The following is a 14610-nucleotide window of genomic DNA, read 5'->3' on the forward strand; positions in this document are numbered from 1 at the left end:
ACCTCAATTTATGCCATCTCATTTCCCTCTCCTACGAAAGTGCTTTAAAACATTTTCTTCACTTTCAGTCCCTGTTACTTTCTTTACAGAGGTGCTCTTAAAGAGAGGAAATGCAATAAATGACCGAACGAATGTTCAATCAGTGTTTTTTCAAATTCTGTAAATGAATGAAATGTATCAGTTAACAGAACCTCTCTATTAATATGTAAATGGTGGTGATTTACATTTTGCGGGGGTAAGTACAGTCGGTTCACACTTGACACATATTAGAATAAAGGTGTAAATGCATGCAACTAAAAATATTCAGAGTGTCTATCCTGATATAAAATCCATCTTAATGCCAGATATAAAAGGTCGCCACCATTTGGAATGTGTACCATTTGCTAGTTAATTTTAGATCTGATCTGGTTACCAATCTGAATCATACTAATCTATACAATTATGAAAATATGAATCAGTCACAACCAAATGCAATGGGGAAATATTCCAGATAAGCTTGTAAACACTCCATCCAATATTTATTTCAATATCCACAATGTTATTAAATCTATCAATAAATCATTTTAAAATCTCACTCTGATTTGCAATCTGTTGTTAATTCAGGAATTTAAACACATTTTAACAGATCTGGCTATTGTTTTACTGCTTATCTTTTCACTTTCAATGACAAACCTGACCAAATACAGTTACATATGGCCCCTAGGTGGCAATATAGTCTACTGGGTGATTAATAAACTGCACCTCTCTCTGTCTCTCTCTTTCTCCCTCCGTTTTAATGGTTTGGCAGAGATAATGTGAGAATTACAGCTAATCTGTGTTTATTCCCATGAGACAATCACATTGTGTGCCTGTTCATTATTCACTGTGCCACAACATGCAGACATTTGAGTCCAACTCAGATAGTCGTTTAGAGAGATCATAATTCTACACAACAGCATACACAAGAACAAACCAAAAATGCATCCCTCATTTTCTATGGGTTTATAACTTATCCTTTGATGGTAATTATTTTTTTGGCTGCATGCTTCTGTGTAAATTATTGTGCCGCTGTCTCTTTAAAAGGCAGGACTGTTCGGCTACACCTCCACTCCCTCTCTCATTCTGTAGATGATGTCACTGTGGCTTCCCTTAGACCTTGGACAAATGATGTGGGTCTCTGTTTGGCGTTCCTCCTCTTTCCCACCCCTCTCTCTCTCTCTCTCTCTCTCCCCCAGTGTCTCCATCTCGTACTCCACTGCTCTCTTCATCAACAGAGGGACAGCAGCTGAGGAAACTTGATAGCACTCCATCCCCTTCTCTTCTCCTCTTCCCTTTTTTTTAATCTCCCTCTCTTCTTCTCTCTATCCCTCTCATTCTCCAGCAGCGATGTAGTTCTCTCTCAAACTTTAACAGCTGTTTGGAAAAGAAGTCTTGACTGAGATCCATCACGCCTGGACCTCTATGGATTCTTCTTTTTGAGATCTTTCCAGAGTCGCCTCTCTCTTCATTCTGTCTTCTGTTTACATTGTCGTGTTGGTGGGTTTGGACCATGGCCATGAAGGAAACCATACTCCCTATCAGCGAGGTGTCGAGTCCGTACCCAGAGATCGTGGAACTCAATGTCGGCGGCCAGGTGTACGTCACCAAGCGCTCCACCCTGGTCAGCGTACCTGACACCACCCTCCACACCATGTTCACGCGGTGCAGCCCGCACGAATTGCCCCGCGACAGCCGAGGGCGCTTCTTCATAGATCGCGACGGGTTCTTGTTCCGATACGTGCTGGACTTCCTACGGGATCGCCAGCTCGTCCTACCGGAACACTTTCCGGAGCGGGAACGTCTTCAGCGTGAGGCCGAGCACTTCCAGTTGGGGGAACTGCTTAGACTTTTGGGCCCACGTGTAGCCAAGCAGGGCTCGCTCAATGACGAAGGCTGCCAGAGCGACATTGAGGAAAGTTCACAGAGTAGCGAATTGGTGACTCGAACTGGAAACTGTGCCACCAACTACGCAACTTCCTCTTCCTCCCTGGACAAGAGGTCTGGGTTTATTACGATAGGTTATCGGGGATCCTACATGATGGTGAGGGATAACCAAGCTGATGCCAAGTTTCGCCGTGTGGCACGGATCATGGTCTGCGGGCGTATCGCCCTGGCAAAGGAAGTGTTCGGAGACACTCTAAATGAAAGTCGAGATCCGGACCGTCCGCCAGAGAAGTACACCTCCCGCTTCTACCTGAAGTTTACGTACCTGGAGCAAGCATTCGACAGGTTGAGTGAGGCTGGGTTCCAGATGGTGGCCTGCAACTCAACTGGAACGGCTGCGTTCGTTAACCAGTACAGAGACGACAAGGTCTGGAGCAGCTACACGGAGTACATCTTCTTTAGTAAGTGACAGAGCAGTTCTCGCAAACCTGCCTGTGCTGCACTTTAATTTCCTTTTCATGTAGCCGAATGTTCCCAACCTTGTTCCCAAGGGACATGTCATACGTTTCACAACCCAACCTACAGCCTTTTCCCCACCAAAAAAGAAAGCATGCATTTTTATTTTATGTGTGCTTGCATGCATTTTATTTTGTGGCTTGTGTGACTTGTTTACATTTCACTTTCTGCTCACTGCGTGCAGATTAAATCAAAGCATGCATACTTTTAAGTGCCCAACGTTTGTGGATAGTCAAATTATTTTTTAATTATTTAACATTGCAAGACCTTCAAGAAGGAGTAATCAGCTTTAAATCATTGCACACATTTGATCCATTTACAAGATTTTATAAGGAAAAAACATGGACATTTTTTTTTGACTGAACCTGCTGTTTTGGGGGGTTTTTCCATTTGCCAAAAGTTATTTTTGCCTGCAACTAGAAAAAGTCTCATATTTTAGACTACTTTATAACAGCTAATAGGTTTCTCTAAAATCAAGTGCACTTGATGCCCCTTGGATCTTTCTTTCTTTTCATTCGCAGTCTTGTTTTTCGCTATTCATCTGAAATCCCATTTTGCACCTTTAGCGTGTCTCCCAATCACACTCTTTTTTTCTCTTTTGAACACCTAACTACCCACACATGCTCTTTCTCCTGCTAGCTCCTCTTCAATATGTTGCGACTTTGATGATGTAATTCATTGCAGTGCATGTAAATGTGTGTCATAACTGGGACAGCTAGTGCCTCGGGCCAGACATAGAGAAGATAGTAAGGCACACTATGCAATCCCACGTACCACTTGTGTCCAATCATAAAGAAGTCAAACAGATCAAAGCCTCCTCAGCCAATGTAAATCAGAGTTGGATTAAACGATTGCTGCTTAGTTAATTCTTATTGGTTGCCTTGGGTTAGTCATTCTTAAATTGTACAGACTAGTGCTAATCCACTGCAGGCTGATGCTTTCACACTGCAGTGACTATGAGTTCACTTTTTTACGAGGTATCAACCAAAATGCAGTGCAGCGTGAGGTCTCTGACTGAGCTGATGTGATTGTGGTGGGCCGAACCACAAGCTGGTTTGATTGATTGGTAGCTGGTTAATGGTGTTTTTTAACCTGTCTTTCATTGAATTTGTATGCTCTTGAAACTGCTTGAATCATTTAAGCATGTTTTAGCGGGTTTTGTACATGTGCACGTTTAAGCTGAGATAAGGCATAGCTGCGTGGACAGGTATAGAAGTGTGAAAACATGCTGATAAGGAAAAGAAGGACTGTCTCGAAGGAAGGAAAATCTCACTTTGGTAGACTTAAGCGAGGTAATGGAACTTCAAGAGCTAATCCTACCACTGCATGTCGCAGATAATGAGGCTGTGTGTGTGTGTGTGTGTGTGTGTGTATGTGAGTGAATGACTGTCTATATTTGTCTTTCACTGTGTTTCCTAGTAGGTTTTAAAAGATAATTGATGAAGATAAGATGTCCACTCTGTGAAGCCGCCAAATACTTTATTGACATAGTTGTTTAAAGGGATCATCGGATGCAAAATTCACTTTTCAAGTTTTTTGAACATAAATGTGTTTTCCTGTAATGATAAAAATCCACCCTGTGGTTTTTTTAAAATCCCTATTTTAAAATACCCTCTCTCGAATCAGGCTGTTCTGAGGTCCCTGTCAGAATGAACCTCAGAACCCCCCCCCACGATAGTTGATTGAAAAGGCCGTCTTACCTTAGACCCGCCCTGAGTGAGCTGAGAGCTCTCCGCCTCCGGTGCAGGGGAAGACAAGATGTCTCAGATTAAGCGAATGAGGTGTTTTGTTGTTGGATGTAATGATGAATAAAGCAGTCATCATTTACTCCTGACATCTGAGCTGCTGGAAATGCAGAGGATTAACGTTGCTTTGAAGTGAATTCGCCAATCCCCGATCTGCATAAATGTGTCTATGTTCGCTCGAATCATTCGTGATCCAGCTTCATCTACAGCAGAAGTGAGTATAACATTTTTTTATGAATCTTTGCAAATCGCCTTTCCTAATATGTGCTAGTTAGCCAGTTTCGCGGCTAAAGTAAACATAACTGCTCATCACCCCACGGAAGAGAGGGGCAGGGTCAGCAGAGTCATGAGCATTTAAAGGGAGATGGACTAAAAAACAGCTTGATGAAAACAGAGCTGAATTTGACAGGGTAAAGACGGTGTTTTTTACACTACATTGAGAAATTTTAACCAAAGTATATTATAGACTTTTCATTAAGACCCTAAAGCAGGGGTGTGCAATTAATTTTTCAAAGGGGCCACATGAGAAATTTGGGCGGTTGCAGAGGGCCGGACCAATACACTTAACTCAGTTCTACCCAATATATTTTATATCTTTCTATAAATGGAACATTGCAATCATACAATGAAAATGTGGAGCACACAATTATACCATAGACTTTTTTTTTTATTTAAATAAATTAGTTTTTGTGTTTCAGAGGGAAAATCAATGTTACGGACGGACATCTCTCCCTTACGGACGTGACAGTTCTTAGAGCGGAATTTATCCAACAATGGAAACATGTTGCTAAAATGCTTTAACAGAGACGTCTAGCTGGTAGGCTATTTAATAGAGATGCCCCCAACAACTAACCTAGACGTTCATTTAAGTCATTATTAACTAATCGCATGTTTATATTAAAGCTAATAATCCTATGAGCTTCATATTCCATGCTCAAACTCACGTAGCCTATAAAGTTTGCCACCAAGCACAAGCAAAAGTCGCCTAATGATTATGAATGTGTTGAAAAAAAGGAGATATTTTAATTATTTATTCATTCTCTCTCATCTCCAGAGTAGCCTACAGGACATGCCTTTAGAGAGAAATGCAACCTTCATTCAGATTACAATAATCAAGAAATATTTGTTTTTGAATTGGTTGGTTTAAAAGTAGACATTTTAAACTTTCTAAAGATATAGCCAATTTCACATGTCTGTGAGGCAGCTGTACGGTGAGTTTCGGTTCTTTTTTTCTGACGTGCTCCAGCTTCAGAGATGGCAGAAAATGTGTCCTGCTTTCATTATTTTACAAAAGCAACGTTTTGTTGTTTTTATGAGTTTGCAGAAATAAAATCAGTTTTGAACTGATTTTAAAGTGTTTCATTATCAGGAAACAAAGCATTTGCGATTGACTTTTAATTCACGAATTACCTCATGCGGGCCGGTCAAGGATAGCCAGAGGGCCGGATGTGGCCCGGGGGCCGTACAATGCCCAGGTCTGCCCTAAAGAATCATATCAACTTGCGGAAAATGGGCATCCGATGACCCCCTTTAAAGATGATGTGTGCAATTATTTTAATGTTAAATTCTTTATTCTGTTCCCACTCCTACATATTGGCTTATGTTTAAAATTGTATTTTGAAATCAAACTACAATTAAATACACATTTTAAAAAATGCTTTTTTTTTTAAATTGGTGTTATGTATTTATCAAACTTCAGTGTATTATTTGAATGTTTTTGTTCTGTGTACTCTTTTACAGTTGTATTCTTGTATTTGTATATAATTTTTGCATCTATATTTTATATACTTTGCTCTATCTATCTATATATATATCTATATATATATATATATACATACATACATACATATACAGAGCTGGGTAGATTACTTACAAATTGTAATCTGTTACTGATTCCAGATTATATGACAAAAAATTGTAGTCAGTAATGTAATCCGTTACATTACACATTTTAGGTAATATAATCAGATTACTTTTAGATTACTTTTGATTTAACTTGTTTATCACATTGATTTAAATAGCATTATCTTGTACCATGATGATGTAAAAACTGCAAAGAGTAAGAACTTGTTCCATTCATTGTAATTTACAACATGAAGTGCATTAAACATTATATTACATCAAGGTTTCCCAAACTAGGGTTCGTAAAGGAACTGCAGGGGGGTTGTGAGTTTAATGAAAAGCTGACAATTAAATGAATCATAAAAAATTTAAATTAAAATAAACCATTTTAAAACAAACTCCCTTTCGAGAAATTCTCTTCTCTTGGCAGCCATATTTGCAACGCCTCCGGACAACTCGTACAAGACCTATCTTTATGAATGGGGGAATCCTGACATCTCAATAACTGCTCATTGAACTCACAATTAAATTACATATGTCAAATCAGCAACAAAAATCTGAAATTAATTGCCCTATGAATGTTGTTTCTTGTACTCAAATTGCGTTTAAAAATTTTTATTTTTCAGGCAAGACCAGCCAATGCACATGTGGAGTCATAGGGCGTTGTTAGCCACGACGTGAAGCGGAGTAGTAACTGATTACATGTAATCTGGATTACGTAATCAGATTCCAAAAATTAAGTACTTTTAATTAGAGTAAGTTACATTTTAAAATACTCGTAATCAGACTACACTTACTTTTTTATGGATTTCATGATTACATATTATTCACACAATAGCAATAAATTATTCATAATTCATTGATTCTCCTTAATTTCTCTTTTTCATCTTTTAAAATTTCCTTTCTAAAATAGCCTACCGATTATATACATATTATATATGTATATATAGTCCAGTTTTGTGGACTTTCACACAGAGATCGGGTCTCTTGAAGCATCTTGGAGACGTTGCCACGGTTCTTCTGTATTTAGTCTGTCTCAGTTTGTTCTGTTTCTTCATTTCATTCCAGACAGACTGGATGATGATGAGATCAGATCTCTGTGTGAAGCAGTTGTAGCAGGCTATTTTATGATAGGAAAAAACCTGTAGCATCTATTCGAAAACCTGCACCATTGCATTTTACATTTTTTTTACACTTGAGGTTTGAGTTTATTTTTGAAGTATTTCTCAATTTTTTTTTCTTAGTTTAAAATGGTTTATTATAGAGATAGAGAAGGTGTCCCCCTCTCTATCTGTCTTTCTCTCCACCACACCCCTGTCAGTTTATATTGTGCCAATTTGCGTATGTGATTGCAGAGGCAGAAGTGACGGAGAGCCTGAAGAAAGGAGGCGAGAAGTAATAAGTGAGAGAGCATGAGGGACGCAGTATGTTGGGGCTGAGGGGGTGGAACGGTCACCAGCGGTCCCGACTGTAGCGGGGCTGTCGTTCAAGCTTAGCGTGATGTGTGTCCGCCCCGCAGGAGCATCAACACCGGCTCCTTATCTCTGTCAGGATGCTAATCACAGCTCTGGAGGCTCAGAGGAAGAATCCGGACATGCCTCAACGTGCCAGAGGGGCTTACAGTACAATAGTTACTACTTAACAATAGCAGACCCCCACCAGTATACAAGAGCCTAACATTTGTCATCCAGGGATAGTAACACTCACTAATTAGTGATGTTTACTAAGATAAGCATCAATAGTACTATTGCTGGAGATTAAACAACCCATTAACACTTTAGTATTAAACTTTGGTGTGTAACAGACATGAATGATTTTTTTTTAGAGGATAGGAGTGCTGTTACTTTAATAACTTAAGTGACTTGGCATTTTTACCTTACGGACAGGTGAAACTATCAAGACATACATTAAATGAGGGATGAAGGATCCGAGTCATATATAGATTGGTACATTTACTTTATGAAATAATGTATATATTATTAAAATTGTTTAGTTTTTTTCATTACTCTGTTTTGGTAGATCATCCTTCATTACATTATTTTTCTTCTATTTTCAGTAACTAACAACAGAAAATTTATATGCAGTATCGTTCAAAAGTTTGGAATAATTGCATTGTTTTCATGATTTTTGAAAGACGTCTCTCGTGTTCACCAAGGCTGCATTTAATTCTCTAAAACTACAGTAAGAATCAGTAATATTGTAAAATATTATAAAAAATGTAAGTGTTTTCTGTTTAAATATATTTTAAAATATGTTTTATTCCTGATATTATGTCAAAGCTGAATTTTCAGCATCATTACTCCAGTCTTCAGTGTCGCATGATCCTTCAGAAATCATTCTAATTCTAATTTGCTGCTCAAGAAACATTTCTTATCATTATCAGTGATAAGAAATGTTATGCAAACAGTTGTGTTACTTAATATTTTTGTAGAAAATTTGATACACTACCATTCAAAAGCATTGACATTTTCAGCATTGATAAAAAATAAGAATCATTATTAATAACTGATTTTCAATAAAAAGAAATGTATACGCAATAAAAACGTGGGGGCGTGTTTAATTGAGCAACAAATCAGCATATTACAATGATTTCTGAAGGATCATGTGACACTGAAGACTGGAGTAATGATGCTGAAAATGTATTTTATTCTTATATTCATAATTCAGTCATAGTTTAAAATATATTCAAATATACAAGTTTAATACAATTTTAAATTGGAATCATATTAAACAAAATTAAACTAAACTCTTTTTTACTGTATTTTTAATCAAATTAATGCAGCCTTGATGAGCATAAAAGACTTGAAAGACAAAAAAATTAAAATTTGGAAAGTATTTATTTGGAATGTTTGTCTCGTAGTGTATTTTGGGGTCAACTGGATTGTGACAAGTGGCTGTTAAATACCAAGAATTGCACTTGTGAGTTAGCTAAAGCAATGCCTAAAATAGTTGTTTGGCTGTTAGTTAACCATATACTATAAACACACCAGCAGGACACAAAAGTTGTTACAGAGGAAGAGCAAGTTGCTGCATTTTAATGAAAGATTATGTAGGCAAATATTTTTTTCTTTGGACTAACATGCACAGATGAATCATTCACAATAAGACTAACAACGTAAACAATGTAGAGTTTGATTTCAAGTTGACTGTAAGTGAAAGACATTCACTGTGTCTGTGGACAATTGTGTGTAATCTATATTTTAATATAGACCAGTGTTGAGATTAGCTGTGGGCAGAATTTGATCATGCATGTTTGCGCTTGTCAGTATGTTTGTGTGTGGGTGTGTTGTGAATGTGCCTGTTTCTCCACACATCCTCATGTGGTGCTGCTGTTGAGATGCAAGCATACGGGTGGTTCTCACTCTGTCCAAGGACAAATCAAACCTCTGATTACCTCTGCCTTAACTCACTCAGAGGACACAAGTAAATCTCTGTCATCTGTCCAACGTCGATCTCATGGTGTCCTCCAAACCTCTGGATGAAGGAGCTGGAGCCAGTCAGTCATCTCATGAACTGCTGCTTTCAAGCAAAGTAAACAAGCTTGAAAGAAAATTGCTTTGTCTTTCTCTTTGATTTTTCATTATGTCCGAATTCCCCAGGCCGACAAAGCAAACTGAAATGTAAAAGTTTTGTCTGATTCATGTAATTCGGTGCCTCAGCACCAAATAAATTGTGGAAAATACTGTAATTTTGACAGTGTTGTGGATGCTGAGTTACATCTCGGTGTTAACCGACCCCCCTTTTTTAAACTCAGAACAGCGTAACTGTTAGATCAATGCCTGTGTGTGTTAGTGAGGGAAGCAAGGAGACTTGAAAATGAGCAGGTCAAGGTTGAGTATATGCATCTGAATCGCATGAATATTTATACAAATTGATTCACATATTCAGCAAATATTAACAAGAGTTTAAACAGCTGTTACAGAGATTGTGGGAGACATATAAAGTGAAACCAGAGATGGGATGGATTAACCAGGGATGTGCCGTTACACGCTGTTGCTCAACAACAACACAACACATTGATAGTCTTCACAGACCACATACATTTGATACTGACAGTGATAGTTAAACCAAAAATGAAAAATGTCATGTTATTTCAAAACACAATTATATTCTTGGTAGCTCAAGTGACATTATTGCATTAACTTTGACAGATTGGATTAATTTTGACTGACAAAAATTAGTACCTGTTAACATACCATGCGGTGTTCAAACAACAGTAGACCCCACTGGCTTTCATTGTATGGACAAAAAACTTCAATCAGACATTTGAGGTTGAGTAAATGACAGAATTTCCATTTTGAAATATTCCATTAAAGTGCACCTATTATGCCCCTTTTTAAAAGATGTAAAATAAGTCTCAGGTGTCCCCAGAATTTGTTTGTGAAGTTTCAGCTCAAAACACCCCACAGATAATTTATTATATAATTTTGAAAATGCTTATTTTGAGTGGAAGCAGAAACAGGCTGTTTTTGTGCATGGCTCTTTAAATGCAAATGAGCTGCTGCTCCCCGCCCCGTTTTCCAGAATAGAGTGGTGGAACTATGACATTACTTTGCAGGCAAAACCCAGAAGCGAGTTAGCATTTTAGGTTCCATTGTCCCAGAGTCAATGGGTTTTTTGAATGGGAGTTCTTGAATGGGACTACAGGCGCTGTCGGAGTCATTAAACGTCATCATGCCGAACAGTTTATCAATTTACAGTAGTTTCCAATCGTAGTATTATTTATAGTACAATTAATTGTAGAATAACCAATTAATAGTTTACCGCATTTTATATTGTTGTTCGACAAAGTATAATTTTTTTTTTTACTTTTTGCTTTGCCCCGAAATGCAACAAAAGTCTTCGGATGGAATATGCTCCTTTTATCACTTTCCTACTGATACGGAGGCTCTGGGTTCGTACCATACTGTTTACTCAAATGATTATTCCATGTAAACACCACATTTACCGGAAAGTGAAACTTTAATGATGCACAGTGCTTAAAGCCACGTTAAAATTAAATGTTTACGGCCACATGAAGCTGTTAGAAAGCATATATTGAGGATTTTCTAGAAGCAAGGATAAAATAACATTTTGTGTACGCACCCTAACAAAATGATAGCTGAAATGTGGTACTTTATTCACAAAAATAAGTTTAACCTTACCATATCCAAAAACTTGCTCACTCTGCTGTTAATTAATAGATTAAATGCACTGGAATTATATTTAATAGTACATGGAGACACGTTTTTAATAAAAAAAAAAAAAAAAAAAGTTTTTATTACTATAAAAGATTTTAAACTATTAAAATAATTAAAACGCTCAAGCATGAAGATCAACATGGCGGATAGTGTGCAGCTCACTCAGAGAGGGGTCTCTGCTAATATGGCAGTGGTCATGAGTGGGGCCTGTGCAAAGTTACATCACATTGTACAGATTCTGCGAACAACTTGTTCTGAGACACTACTTATGATTTATAAGGATAAAAAAAGGAGTGGGTGGATTTTTATCATTATAGGGTGGTTGTGTACACACGGCCAACACACATTTATGTTCAAACAACATGTAAAAGTGAATTTTGCTGTTGGCGCCAACAGCCTTGTGGGCAGTGTGCCGACAAACAGCTCTGTTGCACTATGGGTGTCCCAAGTTCAAATCCTGCTCCTATCTCTCTCCCACTTCACTTCCTTTCAGTTCTGATTTGTTCTATCGCAATAAAAATGGCAAAAATAAATCTTTTAAAAAAACAGAATTTTACAAAGGTACCTTTTAAAGGGGTCATATGACGTTGCTAAAAAGAACATTATTTTGTGTATTTGGTGTAATGCAATGTGTTTATGCTGTTTAAGGTTCAAAAAACACATTATTTTCCACATACTGTACATTATTGTTGCTCCTCTATGCTCCACCTTTCTGAAACGCATACATTTTTACAAAGCTCATCGTTCTGAGAAGCGAGGCGTGCTCTGATTGGCCAGCTATCCAGTGAATTGTGATTGGCCGAATACCTCAAGTGTGTGACGGAAATGTTACGCCCCTTTACGTATTGTGATGCCGTGTTCCGGCGCGACGACACAAAAACAATAAAACCAATTATAAACAAGGCATTTGTTGCATCCAGTGGGGACATAATTACTAATTATAGTGACTTATACTGTCTTTTTATGCGTTGCGTTGCATTGCGCCGCGTAAACATTACCATGTCTGCATTTGTGATCGGAGAAACGACAAACAACAAGCACTACTCTACACTGCTCAAAACTCACGTTTGAATAGTCAGTGGCAAATTCTTTAAATAAGAAAACGTACTTACAGGCTGTGAGTCAGAAGCGCCAGACTGTCCTTGCATAGTTGGAATTGCCCCACTTTATAGAAACAGCCTTTGTGCAAGCCAGCATTGTAGGCTACTCTTCCACGTTTAGGAAATAGTCCTCTGTAAAATGCGCTGCACACACTAATATTTGGGTTGAACTGTTCTGGAACAGTGTTGTAAATACAGCTTAACCACTGATTTCTAGTTGTGTCCTCTTTTGGAAGCCCAAACAAAGTAGTTTTGCTTCCACAACGAAACAGCGTCTCCACGACATGGCGCCGGTGACAGCAACTATACTACAGCGAAAATAATAGTTCCGCCTTCTTTTATTACGTTTACATTTGGGCGATGTTTTGCAAATCGCCTCACATCGTGACGTAGACATGTGGGGGCATGTTTGAATGAGCCGTTTTAGGGGGTCGTGGACAAGTCTTAACTTTTATAAAGAATATCTCTTTGGTTTTGAGACTTTAGTCTTTGCAACTTCAGGGATCTTATCTATGCATGAACAGCTTGTAACACTCCAAAGAGAAAGGAAAACTTGAAATCGCATCATATGACCCCTTTAAGATTATCTGTTCATCCATTGGGAAAGGAAAATCTTACAGTTGTTTCTCCAAAAACAATGAGACTAAACTGAGAGCAAATGGGGGCTTTTACTCGAGACACACATGTTTCTGCTCTGGAGTTTTAGAGGACATCTCAACAATGTATTTAAATGTGCAAAGACAACGAAGGTAAGAGATCTCAAGAGAAGCCAGGAATATTTATAGTCCATTTGACGAAATGATCTGAGCCTATCCACATTTAATGTGTGGTGTACTCTTATTGTATCAATTGTCCCTTATGTGTCTTTTTATTTCTCCAAAGGAATTTTAGGAGAAACAGCTAAAAAGATTTTCAATTCCAACCCAATTTCAATACATTAATAACATGAAAGTTTTGTTTAGACAATCAGGCATCTTTGAGCACAAAATAAATGTCAAGCTATTAAACCTATACCTTTAGATCTAAACTGACTTTGCGATTTTTGATTTTTTTAAATGTTTGCGACTAATTTAATATGTCATATTAGTTGATTTGGATAAATGGATCTGCCAAATGAATACATTTAAATGTAAAGATGTACCCATTTTACTTGTCAAACTGAATTGTCTAACAAAATAATCATTTATTATCCCAAAACCTGATTATTTCATGATTAACCATTTTTTAAAAATATCAGTCACACTGTCCGTCTTGATTTATAGGCATATAATATTATGTAATTAGAAGCTGAGAAAGCCCGCCAGAGCTCCATGATGGCCGCTCATTTGTCTTTGTCACAGCACAGGGTTGTTGTGGTGTGTAAACACTGATGATGTTCTGTCATTATGTTTGGATGGTTTGAATGGTTTTGTCACATCATGTAAACAAATTACTGCTGGGGATGAGAGTTTACAGTCACTAAATTACTTGAGCATGAATTGATACTGTGAAAGGACAACAAAGAAAAGAGAAGAATAGCTGCATATTCATTAACAGGATGAGAGTAGTCACATCTATTGTTGTTTTTTGTATTATTGGTTGCTTTACGGATTTATTTGCTTTATTTATTTATTTATCTATTTAACAATGGAAGCTATTTTCGGCTTCAAATTTAAAAAAGGTAAGTGTGACTATATGTCACCATTATGTAATTTATATATCACAGTTTTTGTGTGTAATACTTTCTCGTAATAGTGATTTTATATCTCACAATGTGACTTTATATTTCACAGCTTGTAAATTTTGTTTTCTTGTAACTGCCCCTTTCGTATAATTGTGATTTTATTTATTTTAGTTGCAAATTTATATTTTACAATAGGACTTTATATCCACTATTTTTTGGTTGTTTGTTTCTCATAATTGCAATGTTATTTAACATAACCACAAATGATTTCTCATAATTAGAATTTAATATCTCACAATGGGACTTTAAAAATAAATTCTTATTTAAACTTTTCTTACATTTTAGTGTTTTTTACTGTGAGATGAAAACAGGTTTCCATAGAAAATAGACAGTAAAGTTTTTACAGTTCAAACCTCAGAGCCTAGAGCAGATACTGTCACTTTTATCTAGCAGTTTGAGAAAATCCACTCAAGCTTCATCCATCCTCTGGTGAACTTATAAAAGCTCTCTCCATTTCTAACCCTCAGGGTTAATAAGAATATTCAGAATGAAAGATATGGAAAAAGAAAGCGCTCTGACAAAAGAGCAGATGATAAGGTAAGCTCTGCTGCCCTGCAGGTGAGGAACTGTGTTCTTCTCTCTATGGAGGAGCCTAAAAAGAA

The 14610-nt window shown here is 37.4% G+C and overlaps 1 protein-coding gene across 1 annotated transcript in view; it reads left to right on the forward strand.

Moving 5' to 3' along the window:
• Positions 1-1528: 1528 nt before the first annotated feature.
• Positions 1529-14610, forward strand: part of LOC306883476 (BTB/POZ domain-containing protein KCTD8-like) — a gene marked incomplete at its 5' end in the record, with an annotated part of 34359 nt that continues 21277 nt past the window's right edge. Inside the window, one exon of the mRNA XM_079438761.1 lies at positions 1529-2363. Within this exon, the coding sequence (XP_079294887.1) occupies positions 1529-2363 (835 nt within the window). The remainder of the gene's footprint in view (positions 2364-14610) is intronic.

This window comes from Barbus barbus (genome assembly GCF_936440315.1).
Source record: "Barbus barbus genome assembly, chromosome: 17".
NCBI classification, from domain to species: Eukaryota; Metazoa; Chordata; class Actinopteri; order Cypriniformes; family Cyprinidae; genus Barbus; species Barbus barbus.